The 21,484-nt window shown below is 36.8% G+C and overlaps 1 protein-coding gene across 1 annotated transcript; it reads right to left on the reverse strand.

The window, feature by feature from the left end:
• Positions 1-1,430: 1,430 nt before the first annotated feature.
• On the reverse strand, positions 1,431-20,700 carry rab4b (RAB4B, member RAS oncogene family). The gene is made up of 8 exons (XM_057839596.1): positions 20,499-20,700; positions 10,532-10,612; positions 10,291-10,405; positions 10,131-10,193; positions 8,629-8,783; positions 8,463-8,558; positions 3,828-3,996; positions 1,431-3,754 (listed from the first exon to the last, which is right to left on the reverse strand). The coding sequence occupies exons 1-7, from the start codon at positions 20,512-20,514 to the stop codon at positions 3,881-3,883; spliced, it is 642 nt and encodes a 213-aa protein (XP_057695579.1). The 5' UTR covers positions 20,515-20,700; the 3' UTR covers positions 1,431-3,754; positions 3,828-3,880.
• Between the last annotated feature and the right edge of the window lie 784 nt (positions 20,701-21,484).

The following is a 21,484-nucleotide window of genomic DNA, read 5'->3' on the forward strand; positions in this document are numbered from 1 at the left end:
CATTTATCGCACGGGAAATAAAAATGAGTGCAGTATTTTCATGGCTGCGTTTTATTGTTGCATGCGTGTTGATGGCGTGTGAGACTCCCAGGGCAAGACTCCACTTTCTTTCACAGATGTTTATTGGTCATCAACACGCCGTAGAATTAAAGTTCAGACATACAAAATAAGGAAACACATCTACACCTGTATATTAAACACTGTAAACGTTAGCATTGCCACATTAAGGCTAATGTAGGGGTAACCTACTTTAGCCTGCTATGAAACATTGGCAGTCTTCTCCAAAAACGCAACCTCACGGTTAAAAGGAGATGCTTCAAACATGAAAAATCACTGGTTAACAGCATTTGCAAAAAAAACAAAAAAGGTTACTGACAACACATGCAATGATAAAAAGAGTTTGCGAAGTGTAAAGCTTACTGTTAGTGGTTTAGCGAACGTACTTCCGGTGAACATTTCAAAGTTAATGCATGTCATGTTCGTAATATAAGTAACAATTTCTTGAGTTAATCCCACATACTTCACAATTCAGATCCTACACTAAGAATAGCTTTAAAATGACACCCTTTATGAAAAATCTGATTGGCAATGATTATAATACGTACTATTATACATAGTATACTATAATATTAGTGCTAGATATATATTTTTTAATTGTTTTCAATTATGTTGGAAAGGCGAAGTCAGTGTTCTGAATCTTTACGTTCCATTCTTTTGCACTGGTTAATACTATCAGCATTTAACCTCATTGTTTGTGATTTGTTGTTATTTACGTGTTTATTTGTATTTAAAGATTTTGTTTCAAAATGTTAATACCGTAATAAGCGTCATCATAAACTTGATTGCTAAATTAGTAAAAAAAAAAAATTTTTTTTTTTTTTAAGGGGGGGGGGGGTGAATAATAGATTAGTCGATTAATCATAAAAATAGTCAGCTGACAAATCGGGAGAAAATCAGTCGTTTGGGACAGCCCTAGTTTGTACCGGAACATATTTCCTCCACATCGTACTCACCTTTTTAACCCCTGATTCATTTTCATGCCTGACTTGTTTTTATTCATTTTAAAATGTATAGAAAAATAATGATTAATACAGAAACCTGGTGTCCCTATTTTTTTAAGCATATATACACAGGAACTGTAGCTTGCAAGCACAAGATATACCATGCTAATTTCCGTTTTTCATGTCGAGTTTTTTTTTTTTTTTATCCAATTAACGAGACATTTCAGTTTTTTAAATTTGAATATCAATATTCAGTTTTAGAGTAGTACAAATAAATTCAGGTTCCAAAGTCGCCATAGGAATGGAATTCAGTTGGGAGGGAGTCTGAAAAGCAAAAAATAAAAATAAATAAAAAATAAATCACATCCGATTTGCTAACTTGCTGCATTTTATTTAACCTGGCATCATTACCTTGTTTTAAATGTTTTTGAGAACTTTAGGCTTCTGGTCAAAGACAACACTACCGACCACAGGAACTTTTTACTCCAGGGACTGGTGTACTTCGAACTAAGGATTCCTTGTCATTTATTGAGTGTACACGGAACAATTACGTAAAAAGTATTGAACTGAAACTCACAAAGAAATGGCCTCATTACAGTTAGCATCAATAGTACTTTATTCATAAAAGACAGGAATGACGTAATGTAGGACTCCGTCTGGTGCTTTGGCACCATCTCGTGGCGAACTGTCAGCATCACACGTTTCTTGAGCAATTGAACCATGAGGTCAACCGACAGCCTGGCCAAGATCAATAAATCAGTCGATAGATACACTCCAGCTACATAAAACCACTCTGGCTGCAACTGAACCGAGCCAGGGGCATAAATCAAGATGGTTGAGATGTCTTGGCAACCATTTATTGTTCATCATGTTAGCCCAGTGATAATAAACCTTCCTTATAACCTGCTATGTTGCTTTTTAGTTCTTATTGACAAATGTGCCCCTGTTGAAGACGATGTGAACAGTCACACAGTCTCTGTTACATGATTTAAGGGTATGCCATTGAAATATATGTTGTGTGATTTGAAGAAAGGGGCTTTATGTAGTCAGTGACAAAATAACATCAGTTGTTCACTGGAAAAAGATTTACTGGGATTGCATAATTGTTACAATCAATGATCAACACTCACCCAAAGACAACTCTTATTTACAACATAAGTTTTAGTCCAGATGTATGGTCCTATTCATTAGTCATTTGTTACCAAGCAACAACTGAGTGTTTTAAAGTGAACTGACTGACATTTCAAAATAATAACAGTTGCAGGTTTAATGCAAATTCTTCAGGACAAATGAAACTCACTATGCAAAAATCAATTTCACACTCAGATGTTCTTATTAAGAAACAATGGCATTTAAAATCTTTATTACAGTTTCAAGTCAAATGAAAATGTACAATTCTTTAGTTACAGCATATAAACAGAACATCTGAAAAGTAAAAGTGCACTTGCAGAAGGAAAGGAGAGTTGAGGCCACACCGAGAAGAGAAAAATAGTACTAATAAGTTATAACGCCAACTCTTGACTAAGTTGGAGCCTATATCAGCCATTCACACCTAACCTCATTCTTATCTAAAATTTCTCACCCATGATATTATGACCTTGTTTTCTTGTCAGTGTGACCCCAATACATCTTTACACAGAAGGAAGCAAAACTATTACAAAATGAACAAAAACAATTTGATATATGGTACATTTCTAGATATGTTATCTCCTATTTTCATGATTCTGTGTCTTCTTTGTTTCAAGTCTGCTGACTTGAGATTCTAAAATGTGTACGTTTGAGAGCTCGCAAACACACTTGTTAGTTTTGGGTCGGTTTGACCTGATTTTTTGTTTTGTTTTCTCATCCATTCAGCCTCAGCAGCTCGACAAAGCTCACCAGCTGTGGTGCAGAAATGAAGAAAATTCCCCGTTGTGATCTCGATCAGCTTGTGTGCTTTCCGAGGGAAAGTAAAAAAAAAATAAAACAGGCTAGCACATATATAATCGTTTTGGGGGAACTGTGGGAGATGTGGTTTCCTGTGACGTCAGTATGGGTGACTTGGGAGGTCTGTTACTACAACTTATACAGTACTCGGGCCAACTAGAGCATGATCTGTACTTTTGTGCTTTTATAAAGCTCACGACTGGACAACAAGATCCAAAAATGACACCAATCAACTCAAATGCACAATATTCTCTTGTAATGAGGCTCTTCATAGACCTGTTATCTTTCCATTTAAGTCACTGACTTCCATTAACAGTGATATCGATGTCCAATCCTCTTCAACTGTGAGTTCTGGCAGTGGATGACCATTCGATGCCAGCCCTTCCAGTCCAGACGTCTACTAATTACAAATTAAATTCACAGCATAAGGCTGAAGAGAGCCATATGATTGGACGTCTATCACCATGAATGGAATTGAAAGAGTTAAATACCGTACGAAGTAAAATTTCTGGAAAAAGTCAACAAACTGAGCAACACTCCAATCAAAAATATTATACATAAATGAAATTAGGCGCAAATTTTGAACCGCATGTGTGACTAAAGACAGTAACGGAAGCAAATGAATTAAAACAAAAAAAAAAAAGACATCCCATACAAACAACCATTGACTTATCCATGTCTGGTAAGGACTGAAGACTACTCCAAAGAGTCCTCACACATATAAATACACCTTACCAGAAGCCAAGAACCCGGAGTTGTAGTGGTCTTCATGACCGATTCATCCAGGTGCTCCGAGGTGTGTGCAAGACACCCCAAAACACCTGGAGCTGATACACAGAAGAGAAGAAGACTTAAAACTGTTTTCCTGACAAAAAACCGTTTGAGTTGGACGTCACTGACCTGTATGGGACGTCTTGTGGACTGAACGAAGAGTTTGGGAGCAGTGCGCAACCCTAGCAACTACACTGCTGCTTGTTCTGTGTGGTGCTGCCTCGCGGTTGTCGCAGCTGTCTCAGCGACGCATCCCCATACTGGATGCCTGAGCCCATCCTTTCTGGATCCAACTCTCCTGGGGAGGCAAATGCTTGGTATGAGTCATCATGGTCATCGGAGGAAAAACGGGAATACAGTGTAGCCCGAGAGAAAATTGAGTGCGTTAATCCTGATTCTTTAAAGCTATGTTCGCAAGCACCCTTGTCTCACACTAGCTTAGCCACTCCAGAGCCCTGCACCGAATTTGTTGAAGCCAACTCCACCGACTAATTAAGACCCCAGTAACTCCAAAATTAAGCCTAATGTCAAAAATTCTGAACTTCCACTTCATAGGCAAGGGACTTTTTTTGTGTAATTAAAAAAACAACAACTCCAAACATATACTGGTCTTTCTTTTAAAAATTAGCATATGATAAAGTTCTGGGAGAACGACAAGTCTGTCAAGGCTGGCTACAAGTTAACCCAGAAGGCGCTGGCGCGCTCTACGATCGAGAAGCAGAGTGTCGGGCTGATCATGGCGGTCGTCAACCCCAACATGGTCGCACCGGCAAGGAGGACCACAAGGAGTGGGAACCTCTTGGTACCTCACGATACGACACGATTTGCGATATAAAGCTCACGATAACGATGATCTGACGATATGGCGATACAACTAAGCCTGTCGCAATATGCAATAATTCCATTTATTGCGCGGTATATAAAAATGAAGACGGTAAAGTTAAGAGTTCAGCTTCCTTGTGCCACTCTGTTTTATTGACTTCTGGGCATGTTCGTTTTTATACATTCATTTAATGGATGGAGGCAGGGCCGAGTGGCATGGTCTATTGTTTTTAGATGTGATTTCTTAAAAGATATTTTTTATTTTAAAAGTAAACATTTATTGCGTTTATGGGTGTACTTGATCTATTAATATATACTGTATTCTAACTGTGTTATTGTAAATCGGTTAAAAGGGGAAGGGACTTGATAAGCATATGCTTCTCTCGTCAGCCCTTGTCTTTTCTTTGTTTTTTTCGGGTTGGTAATATCACATCTTGCAACTGTCAATGACACCGATGATGATGACAATAAATAAACGCTCAAAAAAAAAGTTTTTTTGAGGGGAGGCGCAATAATATCGCATATCGCAATAATTTATGAGAATTTATCCCCCACTAAAATTTGTTACCGCGACAGGTCTAGATACAACGATTATCGATACATTGGTCAGGAAATCCTTCTAGGATATCCTACAAACAACTAATAAAAAGAAAAACAAGCTTCTGCTGTGAATTGGAATGAGTTTATCACTAGTAGACGTCCAATCCATTTGAACTGGGAGGGTGGCAGCGCTGACCCCCCCCCCCCCCCCCCTCAAACGGATTGAATGTCTATGGCCGTCAGTGGGAGCCAGTTCCAGGCAATGAGGTAATTTTGGGCCATTTAAGGTGATTTACCCGTTGATGTTCAATTACTTCCTGTTGATTTTGGGGTATTTTATGGGTCACTTCTGGTTTAAGTTACAGAATGGGAAGTGACCTGGGAATCACCTGTTCTGGGCAGTGACTCAAACTCAACAGAAAATGACCTGTAAATGCCCTAAAATGAACCGCAAGTGACCTGTAAATGCCCTGAAAATCGGACAGAATGACTAAATGCTCTGGTTTTGAATGAAGGAACGAACGTTCCCAGTCTAAATGGATTGGGCGTGTTGCACCGTCAATGCAGCCTTAGAGTTAACTGAGACACTTATGGTGGAAGATTTTGGTAGCAACTTGTTGGTTCCTTTTTATTTTACTTTTTTCGACGCTGACACCTTTTTAAAACGATATCATGATCATGTGTCACACCCCTATCTCACACGCATTTTATATTTATGTATATTTAAATTTCATACTTGCACGTCACTTTTGAGATTTTAACTTATCCTGCACTGTAAAGAGATGCTCCAAAATTTCATTGTATAACTGTATAATAAAGGACTATTATATTCCATAATAAATTGTGATTGTATATAGTATTTATAATCTTTTTACATATTATTTTTATTGCTGCATGTTTTCCTCAAGTATTCAGTTTCTGATGTTAAATTGAGTGATTTATTAGCTGTTGAAAACTTGCAGTAAAAAAAAAAAAAGGTTGCTATTTTGGTCAAAAACTTATATATGTTAAATATCGCTATTGATCCTGAAAATATAGGTGATTATCTCTGCATTTGGTGATTTTTGTGCATCTAGAGTAAAATTGGACTTTTATAGCTATTTTCAAGCTTTGTTATACTTAAAAAAATAATTAATCGGGATTTTAAAAGGGAGTGACTTTGAATTTTTTGATGCCACTGCTCATGGAGACTCATATATAGCTACGGTAGGTGCCTGTTTTGGTTTTAGGTCGGTAGCAGCTTTGGTTTTGAAAATATTTGAATTTGAAGTTTTTGAAAATAGGCACCCTACAGATCGGCCCCGTTTCCCGTTTCCTGTCAAGTATTTTGAAGTCTATGCCCTGTCCATCTCAAAGGCCAATGACAAAAATAAGAACTGGGAAGTGGGCAAACTGCATGTACTGTACATACCGGTATTCAATTCTTCCCAAGTTAACCTTGTAGAGATTTTACTTTCTCTTTTAATGTTTTGTGGTTGGCATCAACTGCGGTGGACAGTAGGTGTGTTGAACAAGTTCTGAAATAAATGATTAAAAACCTGATGAAGCTGATGATTTCTTTGGCGATGATACCACCATAATAACTGTCAACTTAACTTATAAAGACTGGCGAACAGAGGTCGGAGGAGGACCGTCGAGATCGGAGACATTCTATGGCCGTATTGTCGAGCCAGTTCACGGATATCATTTCCATCTTCATTTCAATGGTAAGCCTCATTTTTTTCCTTTTTTCACCACCTGCACTAAATAGTCGTAGTTCGAGCATATTGTCGGATGTAGAAATAAATGGCGAGTCAAATTTTAGGTCGGATATCGAAGCAATCAGATGTTGAAGTACCACTGTATTTGTTTTCAGTTCATGTGAAAAAAATAAGTACCGGTATTTCTTTCTTCTTTTTTTTTTTTTTTTTTTTTTTTTTTTTTAATGTTTTTTAATGTCAAAATTTTTTCAATTTAAAATAATTATTTTTATATGTATTGATAATCAGTGTGTATATACATATATATATATATATTAGGGCTGTCAAAATTATCGCGTTAAAGCGCGGTAATTAATTTTTTAAATTAATCACGTTAAAATATTTGACGCAATTAACGCACATGTCCCGCTCAGACAGTATTCTGCCTTTTGGTAAGTTTTACAGCAAGGCTTTTTGTGCTGTCTAACAGCGAACTCTTGTGGTCGCTTTGCGACATGGTGTATTGTTTTCTTGCCAGTTCAATATGGCTGCACGACGTCTCGGGCTGACGCCTACGTTGTAATGTTGTGCTTATATGATCCTTGGACAAGATTTGTCCGTAAGTATGGTTGTTGTAAAGAATGTATATATTATGTTAGTAAGCGAAATGTTATATTTTTTGTATGAGGCGCTTTTTGTTTATGTTTAGTGAACCTGTATAGCGTGCTAAGCTAACGTTGTTGCTAATGCAATGCTTGTGTACTTTTTTTTTGTAGTTTTACCACGGTCTAAAGAGGACAATGGTTTGAGGCCATTTTATTAATAAATCAGATGAAAAAGGAAGAAGTCTGATTATTAAGGCGTCGTTCACTAGCTGTCTAGCTTTGGAAAAAGTAGACGCTTCGGAGTGAGGACAGCATAGACAGATTTAAATGACAGTAGAGTGAAATGCCCACTACAGTCCTTATGTACCGTATGTTGAATGTATATATCCATCTTGTGTTTTATCTTTCCATTCCAACAATTTATTTTACAGAATATATATATAAGTTAAAGAAAAATATGGCATATTTTATAGATGGTTTGAATTGCGATTAATTGCGATTAATTACGATTGATTAATTTTTAAGCTGTAATTAACTCGATTAAAAATTTTAATCGTTTGACAGCCCTAATATATATATATATATATATATATATATATATATACACATACATACATACATACATATCTGTTTTAAACTGTGGACGTGATTTAATATTCTTAAATTCAGGTGTTAGTTCATTCCACAATGTAGTACCTATTAATGAAATGCAGTAGAATTTTATTGTTCGGAAATGCAATTCCTGAAATTGAGTTGACTTCTTTGATAGTATTGTTTCTTCATTTTTTTTTTTTTTTTTTTTAATGATTCCATCCTCAATTCATGAAGCATGGAGAGGAGCATGGTCACTTTGTGGTTTCCAATTTAGAATAATGTCAAAAATAGTCACCACCTCATTAGTATTTGTTGATGCACTTTGCAAGCCGTATGGCATCTGCTGGCCGCTTGGAGTCTTTCAAAGATAGTCTTGAAATTACTTCACAATGCCTAATATTTTAGTCATTCTCACACTTTTAAAAGTAAATCCCTGTAAGAGTGAGCCACGGCTAATTTCTTTGTAGGTGATCTTACTTAAATTCAGCAGTCTACATCACACGCCACATACACCAGATGATTACCTGAGTCGATCTTGTTGAGGATGGTGCGAGCGCACTTGAGGAATCCCTCTTCTACGTTCTCCCCTGTCAGCGCGCTGGTCTCCAAGAACATCAGCTCTGTGCAGACAGATACGAAATGAGAAACATGACAAGAAAGTGAAAAATAAAACAAGAACGATTGCGATACCGTTCTCTTGAGCAAAGCGCGACGCCTCCAGAAATGTAACCTCTCGCTCTGCCTCCAGGTCCTTCTTGTTGCCACACAGGATGATGACAATGTTAGGGCTCGCTAGTGTTCGTGCATCTGTCAACCAGTTGGTCAGGGCGTTGTACGTCTCTCGGCTTTGAGACAGGACACAGGGACACATTATTTTTTTTCGATCAACAAGCTTTACTTTCGCTTTCATCTCTATTTGCAGAAAACAGTTGCACATAAACTATGATAATTTTCAGATATGTCACACTATTTATCACAGTAATAGAAAAGTGTCTTACTTTACCGGAGCAGTTAAATAGAATCATGAGCCTTCAAAATCAATCATTAAGCAACCAGAATCCATATAAAAGGCACATTGGATTATAAAGTGCAGTCAGTTTTTGGGAAAAATAAAGGATTTTAATAGAGATGCACGATATTTATCGGTCCGATATTTATCGGTCCGATAATCATCGGTCCGATAATAGGGATTATGATGTCATCCCAATAAATCCGATAACAATATGTTATTGGGCCTATTAATAATATTTTTGGCACTGTGTCGGATTGGGATGTATGCATTTGTTTCCACTCCTGTTTTGCCAGTATGCGAAGTTTTGTTACTGTTCTAGAGTCCATATTTTTCCTTCACTGAGTTATAAACCGTACAATGGCAATTAGCAAATGTTTGCATTTTACAGTGTTATATTTACAAGTTCTTAAGAGGCCTTTTGGTTATTGATAGGCTTGCTGTTCTATAATTGCCAGGTTAAGAAAGTTGTTTCATGGACCAAGACGACAAAAGTCTCCTCTCCTGTTGCACCAAATGTTTTATCTGCTGACAAAGCACAATACCTGTTTTAGATCAGTGCTCATTGTTCAGGGGAACACATCGTCAATGATATTGAGTGATTGATTGTGATTGACTCAAATTATATTTATTTGAAAAAAATAATATGGGCACTTTATTTGAAGTCAAAACTGTTCTTGTCTTTGTTTTGTTCATTATAATAATGTTCATGTCATCATGAAAATTCTGGTTCGGTCAAAGGCAAATGCTATGCTGAATCAACTGCTAGTATTTTTGACCTGCAGGTGTTCAAAAACTCAGATGAATATACATTGAAAAATTATATATATATATTATCGGTTATGGTATCGGTACCGGCCTTGAGGAGCAGGAAATTATCGATATTGGTATCGGTTTAAAAAAAAATGGATATCGTGCACCCCTAGATTTTAAGTGCGCCTTTTAGTCCATAAATATACGATAACTTTACAATTTTGGGGAGACTACAAGCATTTTACATGAGACATGACAAACAACTATGTCACACATACTAGTATTTGGCTAAAAACCTGAATTCTCCCAAAGGACACAAGCCAAAATGTACCAAGAGTCGCCCTAACGTCTACATACTCCTCAGTAAAGTGTCAAATAAACACAAATACATGATCTCTTTGCTGATTATTTTATGGAACCAATATTTTACCTGGTAATGTCATAGACAAGAAGTGCTCCGGCTGCTCCGCGATAGTAGCTGCGCGTCACAGAGCTGTGAACCCAAACAGTTGCTGCATTTAATTTACCGCCTTTCAAATTAACATGGTGTCAAACTGTTCTGTTCCAAAATGAAATCCGCAAAAAGTTACCGGAAGCGCTCCTGGCCGGCAGTGTCCCAAATCTGCAGCTTGACCGTCTTCCCGGCGACATTGACCACTCTGGAACCAAATTCTACGCCGATAGTGTGGTTGGAGTCCTGTTTAACTGTACAATTACACAAATATTTATTCAAAACAATGCTTAGAATTGTGGTTGCTTGTCTGAGACGTGCAGCCCTTCTTTTTGAAGTCAACTTTCACTTATTAAAAAAAACATTCCAAAAAAACTCACATTTGTTCTCAATGAACTGATGAAGAAGGCAGGATTTCCCTGTCCCGGCGCTGCCAATCACAAGGAACTTAAAGAGAAAGTCTGAAAGCAGAAAAGAGAGGAGATCAATGCTAAGTAAATGTCAGGGGAAAACCAGAACTGTCTGCACTTGGCGCTCGGAACCTCGGAGACAATCCTTTTAATCTCGTCAAGATCCTACTCTCACAGCTCATGGCAGGCCCCAAATTAACCTTCTAATCACTGAGCACACACAACACGGTTTGTGCACGCTGGCTGTATTGGAAGGCGAAGCAGCAGAGCTTAGCACATGTTCAGCATTAAATCTGTTAAACATGGCTCTGGGTGACTGCACCACCGTCGTCACCAGCTGTTTGTACAGATGTTTTTGCGCAGGACAACTCTGAGCACTCTGATGACACCAGGCTGTGAGCAAGCACGCTGATGAAATTTTGTATATTGTGATGCCAAAAACTGACTAAAAATACAGCTTTAAAACACCAAAACTTGAAAATTGAACTTTAATCTTGCAAAATGTAAGCATACTGTGTTAAGCTGCAACAATTAATGGAAAATCTCAACTTGATTTTTTTTTTTTTTTTTTAAGTTACAATATTGTATTTCCAACAACACACAAGGAGATGACCATGGCCACAATTCATGTCGAGTGCATCAAAACTAAGGGTGTAAATCACATACAGTAATATACAGTGGGGCAAATAAAGTATTTAGTCAACCACTAATTGTGCAAGTTCTCCCACTTGAAAATATTAGAGAGGCCTGTAATTGTCAACATGGGTGAACCTCAACCATGAGAGACAGAATGTGGAAAAAAAAACCCAGAAAATCACAGTTTGATTTTTAAAGAATTTATTTGCAAATCATGGTGGAAAATAAGTATTTGGTCAATACCAAAAGTTCATCTCCATACCATGTTATGTACCCTTTGTTGGCAATAACGGAGGCCAAACGTTTTCTGTATCTCTTCAAAAGCTTTTCACACACTGTTGCTAGTATTTTGGCCCGTTCCTCCATGCAGAGCTCCTCTAGAGCAGTGATGATTTGAGGCTGTCGTTGGGCAACACGGACTTTTCAACTCCCTCCACAGATTTTCTATGGGGTTGAGATCTGGAGACTGGCTCAGCCACTCCAGGACCTTGAAATGCTTCTTACGAAGCCACTCCTTTGTTGCCCTGGCTGTGTGTTTGGGATCATTGTCATGCTGAAAGACCCAGCTACTGATGGAAGGAGATTTTCACTCAAAATCTCACAATACATGGCCCCATTCATTCTTTCCTTTACACAGATCAGTCGTCCTGGTCCCTTTGCAGAAAAACAGCCCCAAAGCATGATGTTTCCACCCCCATGCTTCACAGTGGTTATGGTGTTCTTCGGATGCAATTCAAAATTCTATCTCCTCCAAACACGAGAACCTGTGTTTCTACTAAAAGGTTCTATTTTGGTTTCACATGACCATAACACATTCTCCCAGTCCTCTTCTGGATCATCCAAATGCTCTCTAGCGAACCGCAGACGGGCCTGGACGTGTACTGGCTTCAGCAGGGGGACATGTCTGGCAGTGCAGGATTTGAGTCCCTGGCGGCGCATTGTGTTACTGTTGCCTTTGTTACCGTGGTCCCAGCCCTCTGTAGGTCATTCACTAGGTCCTCCCGTGTGCTTCTGGGATTTTTGCTCACTGTTCTTGTTATCATTTTGACGCCATGGGGTGAGATCTTCCATGGAGCCCCAGATTGAGGGAGATTATCAGTGGTCTTGCATGTCTTTCGTTTTCTAATAATTGCTGCCATAATGGATTTCTTTACACCAAGCATTTTACTTATTGCAGATTCAGTCTTCCCAGCCTGGTGCAGGTCTACAATTTTGTCTCTGGTGTCCTTGGACAGCTCTTTTGTTTTGGTCATAGTGGAGTTTGGAGTGTGACTGACTGAAGTTGTGGACAGGTGTCTTTTATACTGATAATGAATAAAACAGGTGCCATTAATACAGGTAACGAGTGGAGCCTCGTTAGACCTCGTTAGACCTCATTAGAGGAAGGTAGACCTCTTTGACAGCCAGAAATCTTGCTTGTTTGTAGGTGACCAAATACTTATTTTCCACTCTAATTTGGAAATACATTTTTTAAAAATCAAAAAATTTGACTTTTTTTTCACATTCTGTCTCTCATGGTTGAGGTTTACCCATGTTGACGATTACAGGCCTCTCTAATCTTTTCAAGTAGAAAAACTTGCACAATTGGTGGTTGAATAAATACTTATTTGCCCCACTGTATGCTCGCGTATAGGTCGCTCCAGCAGATAGATCACACCCCTAGTTTGTGGTTGAAAAAGTACGTACAGTGGTACCTCTACTTATGAACATCTCTACAAATGGAAATAAATGGAATTTTCAGGTTACGCGCCTCAACAGGAAAATATTGTCTCGTTACCAAGGAAAATTAAGGACAGGAGAGGCAAAATACAGTACAATACTGTGAAATAGACATACCGTATTTTTCGGACTATAAGACGCACCTGAGTATAAGTCGCACCAGCCCAAAACTGCGCAATGAAGAGGAAAAAAAAACACAAGTCGCACCAGAGCATAAATTGCATTGTTGGGGGAAATTTACTTGATAAAATCCAACACATAGAACAGATATGTAATCTTGAAAGGTAATTTAAAATAAAAATACAATAGAAAACAACATGCTGAATAAGTGTTCAGTATGATAATGTAAGCATTAACAATGAAATGCAAACGTGGCCGGCATGTTAACGTAACATAGCTATTAAGAGTTATTCAGATAACTATAGCATAAAGAACATGCTAATGCTAGTTTACCAAACCATAAGTGTTACTCCAAAACACCAAAATAACATGTGAAATGATGTAATAATGTGATAATGTTAATAATTTCACACATAAGTATAAATCGCACCCCCAGCCAAACTATGAAAAAAAACTGCGACTTATAGTCCAAAAAATACGGTACGTAATTCCTACTTTCTGCTTTTAAGTGTCACGCCATAAGATCCTGCTGCCCTATTGGTCATAATCTTTCTCACCATGCTTCAGCAACGCGATTCTACCCTCTTATTGGCCTATTGTTGATGACGTTTCAATTTGAGTGTCGCAGTATGATGACATGCACAGGCGCGACGGTGTTGTTATTGCGGGCCGACGTCTGAGCCATCCTCGCCAAAAGAGCACAGGTCTCCTCACGTTTTTGTCTCATGAAGAGTTTTTTTCAGCCCACACATGGGCCACTACGTTAGCAGCACATATGAGCACAGGTTTCCTCCTCATATTAATGGTTAGGTTAGCAATATGGAATGATTCAAATGTGTTTGGCTGTAGTTTTATTCTGGTTTTACCCTGATTTTAAAATTTAATGTGGCGTTTTAGTAGTGTTTAGTAGTGTTAACCCGATTAGGGTTTATACATGGGAAATGTGTCCCTACTTATGGAATTTGCAGGTTACAGAACTACTTCCAGAAACAATTAATTTCATAAACAGAGGTACCACTGCATTTTAAGTTGACTCTCATATAGGTCGCAACACAATATAGGAGATGTTAGGGCCAATTTTCGATGCCAATATGACTGAAACAAATAAAACTACATATGTACATTTTATAGTGGTTTAAAGACTGTAAATTGACCTGATTGTATGTTTATTTAGTAACAACTTACATACATAGCAAAATCTATAAGTACACTACCCAAACAATGCCACTATGGTAATATATTCAGTTTCTTGTTTGTTTCTTAACAGTCTTAACTCTTTCTGCCTTTGGCAAAGTTCTGGAAGGAACAGGGGTTTTTGCGCTTTCCTAGAGTACCCTCTTGAGGACGCTTGGCGACATTGTTTGTTGTGAAAGCCAAGATGGCTGCCTAAATTGCAGTTTAGGCCATGATGTTGGTCTTTAGTCCTTCGTTGGGCAATTTTTGTTTGTAAGTACTGTTTGTCTGAAGTAAAGTTTATTTTTGTTGTTGTACGAGAAGTTGTATTTTTATATTAGATCTTTGTAGATTATTTTGAGCGTAACTTGTCTGTATGGTTAAACTACGTAGCTGATACTAAATTGTATGATTTTTCAGTTTTACGTAAGTATGAATTGTGTAATGGTCGTAGCGAGAACAGCATATCGAGCATAAAGGTTGCACCTGCATTTTTTGGGTGAAAATTCCGTTTTAAAAATAGTAAAGTCTGCCATGATTCCATTTAATCCGATATTTTTTACACATTTACGCAATCGGTTAGCTAATAAAAGCAATAAAAAAATAACATTTTGATTTTTTTTTAACAATATTTGTGGCCGAAACATTTCAGACATTTGAAAGAAAAACTAATTTTTACAAAACAACTAATTTGAATAATGATGATGTTGACCCATGTTTTGCTTTTTGATTGGACCGTTGCTTAACCACTCGATGTATTGATAATGACTGATGCGTCGTCAAAGTCCTATTCAATACATGTTAAAAGACAGTCAATTCAACAAACTTATTCGCTAATGCCTTTTAAAGCCATTTATGCTAAAGGTCACAGACAATACAGTACAGCCACAAGTGGCAAAAAATAATAGCAGCACTCCACATTTAGAAATAGTCACTACAGGAGTCTTATTTCCAATGTGAAGGATATTGAAATATTACTACAAAGATTTTTTTCGACAGTTGACTTTCAAACATTCTCATTATTTATTTATTTTTTACATTCTAGGGGGAATGTGGGTCAGTGCGTCTGCAGAGTGATTAAAGAATAACCTGAAACAACAGTGAATCCCAAATCTGTAAATAATATTTAAGCCTTTCTCCCTGGAGAAGCTTCTTGCTTGAATGGAGAGAAGTGTCTAATCACTGGACAACCATAGGGCACATTTAGACAACAACCAGCCTCACTCACAGTCCTATCCCTGGACAACTTAAGAATATTCAATTAACCTAACCGGCATATTTTTGGAATGCTAATGAAATTAATTATCCCCCCCAAGCATGGGCAGAACAATCAAAGCCAACACTGAAGTATACTGGAGCAAAAAAAAAAAAAAAAAAAAACTCAAGCCACCTCCTTTAGCAAATACACACCTAAGGCCCAGTAGATGTTTAGTCAAGATTAAATCGGCAGCAGACATCAGAGGAACAACATGAATTCTTAAATTTAAAAAAAAAAAAATCCTCCGCCATTATCTGCCATGACAGCACAGCCGACAAGATACAAGTGTCAGTTTCTAAGCTTGCCTCAGCTTTTCAAGCATCTTCCCAGACGTCCCGCAGTCCCTTACACGGCTGTCCAGCTGTCAGTGTGACAAGAGCAACACACCAACGCTGCCATTTTAACATCATCCCATCAGGATGTTGTGGTTGGAGTATCACAAGATTGAAAGAAGGGACAAGTTGACTAATAGTGAAAAAGAACTTGGAGGAGCACACAAAAGGAAATCAATACATTACTTACAAGACTTTAATTATATATATTCAACAGTAAAACACGCAGACATTCGCTTACAGGGCAAAAGCTGAGAGTCAATACAAACAAGTGGCCTTAACAGAAATATCAGTGGTGGCTATTGATTACCCCTGTGAGTTATTGTATAATCAATATATATGCTTATATATTTTAATAATAGTAATTAAATCTAATAGACAATATATTCATAATCAGTAAACCGTGGTACCTCAACATACGAACACATCGACATACAATCCTTTCGAAATCCCACTAAAATTTGACTCGTCATTTGTCTCGACATATGATGACATGTTCGAAATGCAATGATTTATGACAGCGACGCAATTTCATTGTTTTCCCGCAAGACAGCAGCATGGCGGATTTTGTTGTGAGAGAAATCAACATGGGTCCCAAGAAGGTTAGTGCAGGTGGTGAAAGTAAGGGAAAAGGTGACACTTACCATTGAAATTAAGATGGAATGATAGAAAAATATGAGCGTGATGTGTGCGTCAGGGAACTGGCTCGACAATACGGCCGGAATATGTCTATGATCTTGACGGTCCTCCTATGACCTCCGTTCGCCAGTCTCTTGTAAGTTAAGTGACAATTATTATTGTAACGTCGGCAAGGAAGTCACCAGCTTCGTCAGGTTTTTAATCATTTATTTCAGGACTTGTTCAGCACAACACAGCTACTGTTCGCCGTAGCCGACGCCAACAACAGAACATGAAAAGACAAAGTAAAAACTTCACACTCTGCCGCACCTCTCTCTCTCTCGTCAGTCATACAGTTCAGGAACAGCATTCAAAACACAACCGCTATATTAGACCTCGATGCGTTACATTATTATTATTGTTTTCACGATTTGTATTTATAATATATTTATAAGTATTTATTAAGGTTTTAGCGTAGGTTTTTGGGCTATGGAATGAGTTTATCGAATTATAATGTATTCTTATAGGAAAATCCCACTCAACAAACGACCATTTTGACTTACAAACCAGGTCCTCAAACGGATTAAATTCATATGTGGAGGTACCACTGTACTAAAAAAAGCAAATCTAGCAGTTGCTGTTTCATTACCTTGTACCAAAAAAATATGAATTACTGCTTGGCTTTGATGGTGCTCTTTTGATTCATAATCATTTCTATGTATAATTCCATCGTTTGCATTTTTCTGTATGCACCAAAATTGTGCACAAAAACAAAATATTTGCTTGTTTTCATTGTATTTAATTGTATTTTTAGTCAGTGGATTTAACTACCATACAGTAGTGTGGTAATTTTAATATTTTGAAAAATATGCTTGTGTTTTTCACATGGATCGAATGGATCAATAGAATTTCCAATTTCTTTAATAGGGATAGACGATTTGAAGTTCATCATCAAGTTAGTAATGCTTAACTCTTTACAGCGACAGTGAATATTTTGGGCGATTAGTTTTTTTAACCACATAACGATCAAGTGTCCACATACATGAACACCACTTTTTTTTTTTAACAACACAATGTTAATTGATGTACAAGTGGTGCCAAGGGCTGCAGCTATCCATTATTTTAGAAGTCGATTAATCTATCAACTAGTTGGTTCGAATAATTGAGTAATCCAATTAGGAACATTTCATGCGTTAGTGAATCAATTTTAGGAGATGTAAAACAAAGGCTTGCTAAGATTGCACTTTCAAAAGAGCAATAAATGCAAATACAAAATAAAATTCCCGAGTATTTCTTCAAATTGCAGAATTACACTTTCATTTAAAAAAAAAAAAAAAAAAAAACCTTTAGCCTCAAATGGTATTAAAAAAAATAATAAATGAGGATCTAGGTATAAAAAAAGAACAACTGGCTAACTTGCATAGCAAAAGTCTGCTAGCTTAAATGCTATAAAATTCTAACTTTTTTTTTTTTTTTAAACAATGCTCATTCAAAGACTTATTCCCACAAAAGTGCATTAAAAAATATTAGCTCAAACAAAAACTTACCTTATGTTGGTCTTACCAGGGAACAGCTGGATTTAGGCATGTTACATGAGTTATGCCATATTCACTGTTGCAACTAGAGGGCAGTGTATCCACCCAAAATCAATAAAACTAAGTGCAAAAGGTTTAAAAACAAACCATTACATCGCCACTCTAATTATACGATTACTTGAAGCAGCACAATTTGATTTGAAGCTTTTTCCTAATTGAATTACTCGAGTTAATTGATTAATCGTTGCAGCACTAGTGTGGCCAAAATGGGATGTCAACCACTGTGGATACTAAGTTTCAATTTTAAGTACATATCCATTTTTTGAACTAGTATTCATTAATATTGTGATTTTTTGATATTCAATTAAAAAAATCTTAATAAATACAAGGATAAAATAGTTTTTAAAATTCCTACAGATTTCTACAAATAAAAACAAAAATACATTCTTGTTGTGGCCCCCAATAACACTTTGGAGTTGACCTTAGTTTATTTTAAATTTAATAGAATTTAACTTATTGCCTGCCATTGACGACAATAGATATTGAATTAATTTAAATGGCTGTAAATGGTTTCATATTTTCACTTTAAATATATACATTCTTGCATATTATTTTTTAAGTAACACAAACATTTACTTTTTCCTTTTTTGGGGGATTTTTATTATTATTAAACATAAATAATCTAAGTAGTAATAATAATAAATAAATAACTGAATATTTGCAGCGTTTTTCTTTTTTTTCCTTTTTGGATTTTTTTCTTTTTAATTTAAAATGCTTTTTAAATATATTTATTGATATATATATATATATACACACACATATATATATATATACATATATACACACATATATATATATATACACATATACACACATATATATATATATATATACACATATATATATATATTAGGGCTGTCAAACGATTAAAAATTTTAATCGAGTTAATTACAGCTTAAAAATTAATTAATCGTAATTAATCACAATTAATCGCAATTCAAACCATCTATAAAATATGCCATATTTTTCTGTAAATTATATATATATTTTGTAAAATAATTTGTTGGAATGGAAAGATAAGACACAAGATGGATATATACATTCAACATACGGTACATAAGGACTGTAGTGGGCATTTCACTCTACTGTCATTTAAATCTGTCTATGCTGTCCTCACTCCGAAGCGTCTACTTTTTCCAAAACTAGACAGCTAGTGAACGACGCCTTAATAATCAGACTTCTTCCTTTTTCATCTGATTTATTAATAAAATGGCCTCAAACTACTGTCCTCTTTAGACCGCAGTGAAACTACAAAAAAAAAGTACACAAGCATTGCATTAGCAACAACGTTAGCTTAGCACGCTATACAGGTTCACTAAACATAAACAAAAAGCGTCTCATACAAAAAATATAACATTTCGCTTACTAACATAATATGTACATTATTTACAACAACCATACTTACGGACAAATCTTGTCCAAGGATCAAATAAGCACAACATTACAACGTAGGCGTCAGCCCGAGACGTCGTGCAGCCATATTGAACTGGCAAGAAAGCAATAAACCATGTCGCAAAGCAACCACAAGAGTTCGCTGTTAGACAGCACAAAAAACCTTGCTGTAAAACTTACCAAAAGGCAGAATACTGTCTGAGCGGGACATGTGCGTTAATTGCGTCAAATATTTTAACGTTAACGCGATAATTTTGAAAGCCCTTAGATAACCACACACACATATATATATATATATATATATATATATATATATATATATATATATATATATATATATATATAAATAATTTGGGGGAAAAAAGTTAAAAAAAAAAAAAAAAAGGGTTATATTTACAAATTTTTCCGCTTATATTAAATTTTAAAATGTAATAACAATTATAATAAAAAAATAGAATTAAATGGGAAAATATTTAACGATAACTCTTTAGATACCATGGACGTCGCTAAACGCCCCCAGTCAAACTGGATTGGACGTCTAGCACCGTCATTGCCATCCAACACACGCGCGCACACGCACGCCCCCCCCCCCCCCCCCCCCACACACACACACACACTTTCCAACTTCCTGATGCAGCAGGCCTTTTAGGTTTAGCTTTATATGATATGAAATATATATATACACATATATATATACGACAATGAATATAGAACATTTTTTGTGCAATTACTTCGGGTTTAGCGAAACCGTGTGTGTTCACTCGTCATTCATGTCCGGAAATATTACTGCGACTCAAGTTTGACCAACTTTCACCTGTCAAAAATGTAGCCTCGCCAGTGCTACGGAAGCTGGGTGTGTACCATAAACTGCAGATGGAAAGACCCAAGCACCAACACAGAACGAAACAGCGTTTTTTTAAATAAAAAGTTCAGCACCATCCAATAATAATGAATTACCAATGTGAGAGAGCTAGCTACCCTGTAAGATAGCCAGTTAGCGATGTTAGCTAAGCGCCTTTCACATCCTACTAGAGCAGAGAAACCTTCACATTCACGGCTTAGGCGGGGAATTAAAAGACCCCGAACGAACATACCGTACGTCTCGGACATGTTGCCCCTCTCGCTGTGTTGAATGAGTCACTCGGACCGTTTTCACGGTTGACTCGGAAAGTCGGGCGTTCCTTATTTTGTTTTTCTTTACTATTATTTAAATGCAGTCTGATTATGTCTCAGCTGCTTTCGCTTCGGTCACAGCCAACAGAGCCGAGACAGACGCTGTGACTGAGTGATGACGTCATGCACTTCCCAAAATGTTGACTTCATGGGCAGTTGGAAATCAAAGAACAATCCTGTTCAATTGGTAAAATTTCGCGTATTGTCACTCTCCACATTATTTTTGCCCTACGATTTTTTTTGTTGAGTCTGCAATAAAAGCAGAGGGCAAAATAAATAAACGGGATACTTCAAAATAGTCTCAGAGTGTAGCTTCCTTATTCTTTCGTTTGTGCGCTCCAGTTCAGGCATGACGTCAATCAACATTTTTTTTCTCATTTAGTAAAGAATTACAACCAATGTATTATAATACAGTATTTAGGTAGTTGAAAAGGTTGATGAATAAAACTAAAAACTGCCGGAAATTAAAATTAAGTACAATGTACAAATAAGGCAAACTACAGACAAGCCTAATTGTATGCAAAAACTAAAAAACGTACTTGCACTGCGTTACATAATTTTTAACTAGAATGACAAACGTACACTACGCGTATTCTGAATCTGTCGAAACACCAATACTTAATTTAATGAAAGACTGGGGTCGAAGTGACAAGAATCGACTCTGTAATTTATTTAGGTACCTAGACGACATCACAACTAATCTTAATCGATTTTATAATAATTCATTCTACTAGAGACATCATTCATTTTGTAACCAATAAATGCTGTAAAACAGGGGTCAGCAACCAGTGCAGGTCTCTCACGGTACAGAGCGGGCTGTTTTAACCTTCAAAGTCAGAACAGCCTACGGTCATACTACGGGTCTCAATGCACAAATCCGATTTTTTGTCATATCTGTTTTTTTGGG

Source organism: Corythoichthys intestinalis, chromosome 6 (assembly GCF_030265065.1).
Source record: "Corythoichthys intestinalis isolate RoL2023-P3 chromosome 6, ASM3026506v1, whole genome shotgun sequence".
NCBI lineage: Eukaryota > Metazoa > Chordata > Actinopteri > Syngnathiformes > Syngnathidae > Corythoichthys > Corythoichthys intestinalis.

Coding starts and splice junctions, on each gene's coding strand:
- rab4b (XM_057839596.1), bottom strand. Junction 10,194..10,290: donor GCCGGCCAGGAGCGCTTCCG/GTAACTTTTTGC, acceptor TTGGGTTCACAG/CTCTGTGACGCGCAGCTACT. Junction 3,997..8,462: donor CCTCAACAAGATCGACTCAG/GTAATCATCTGG, acceptor TTGCCTCCCCAG/GAGAGTTGGATCCAGAAAGG.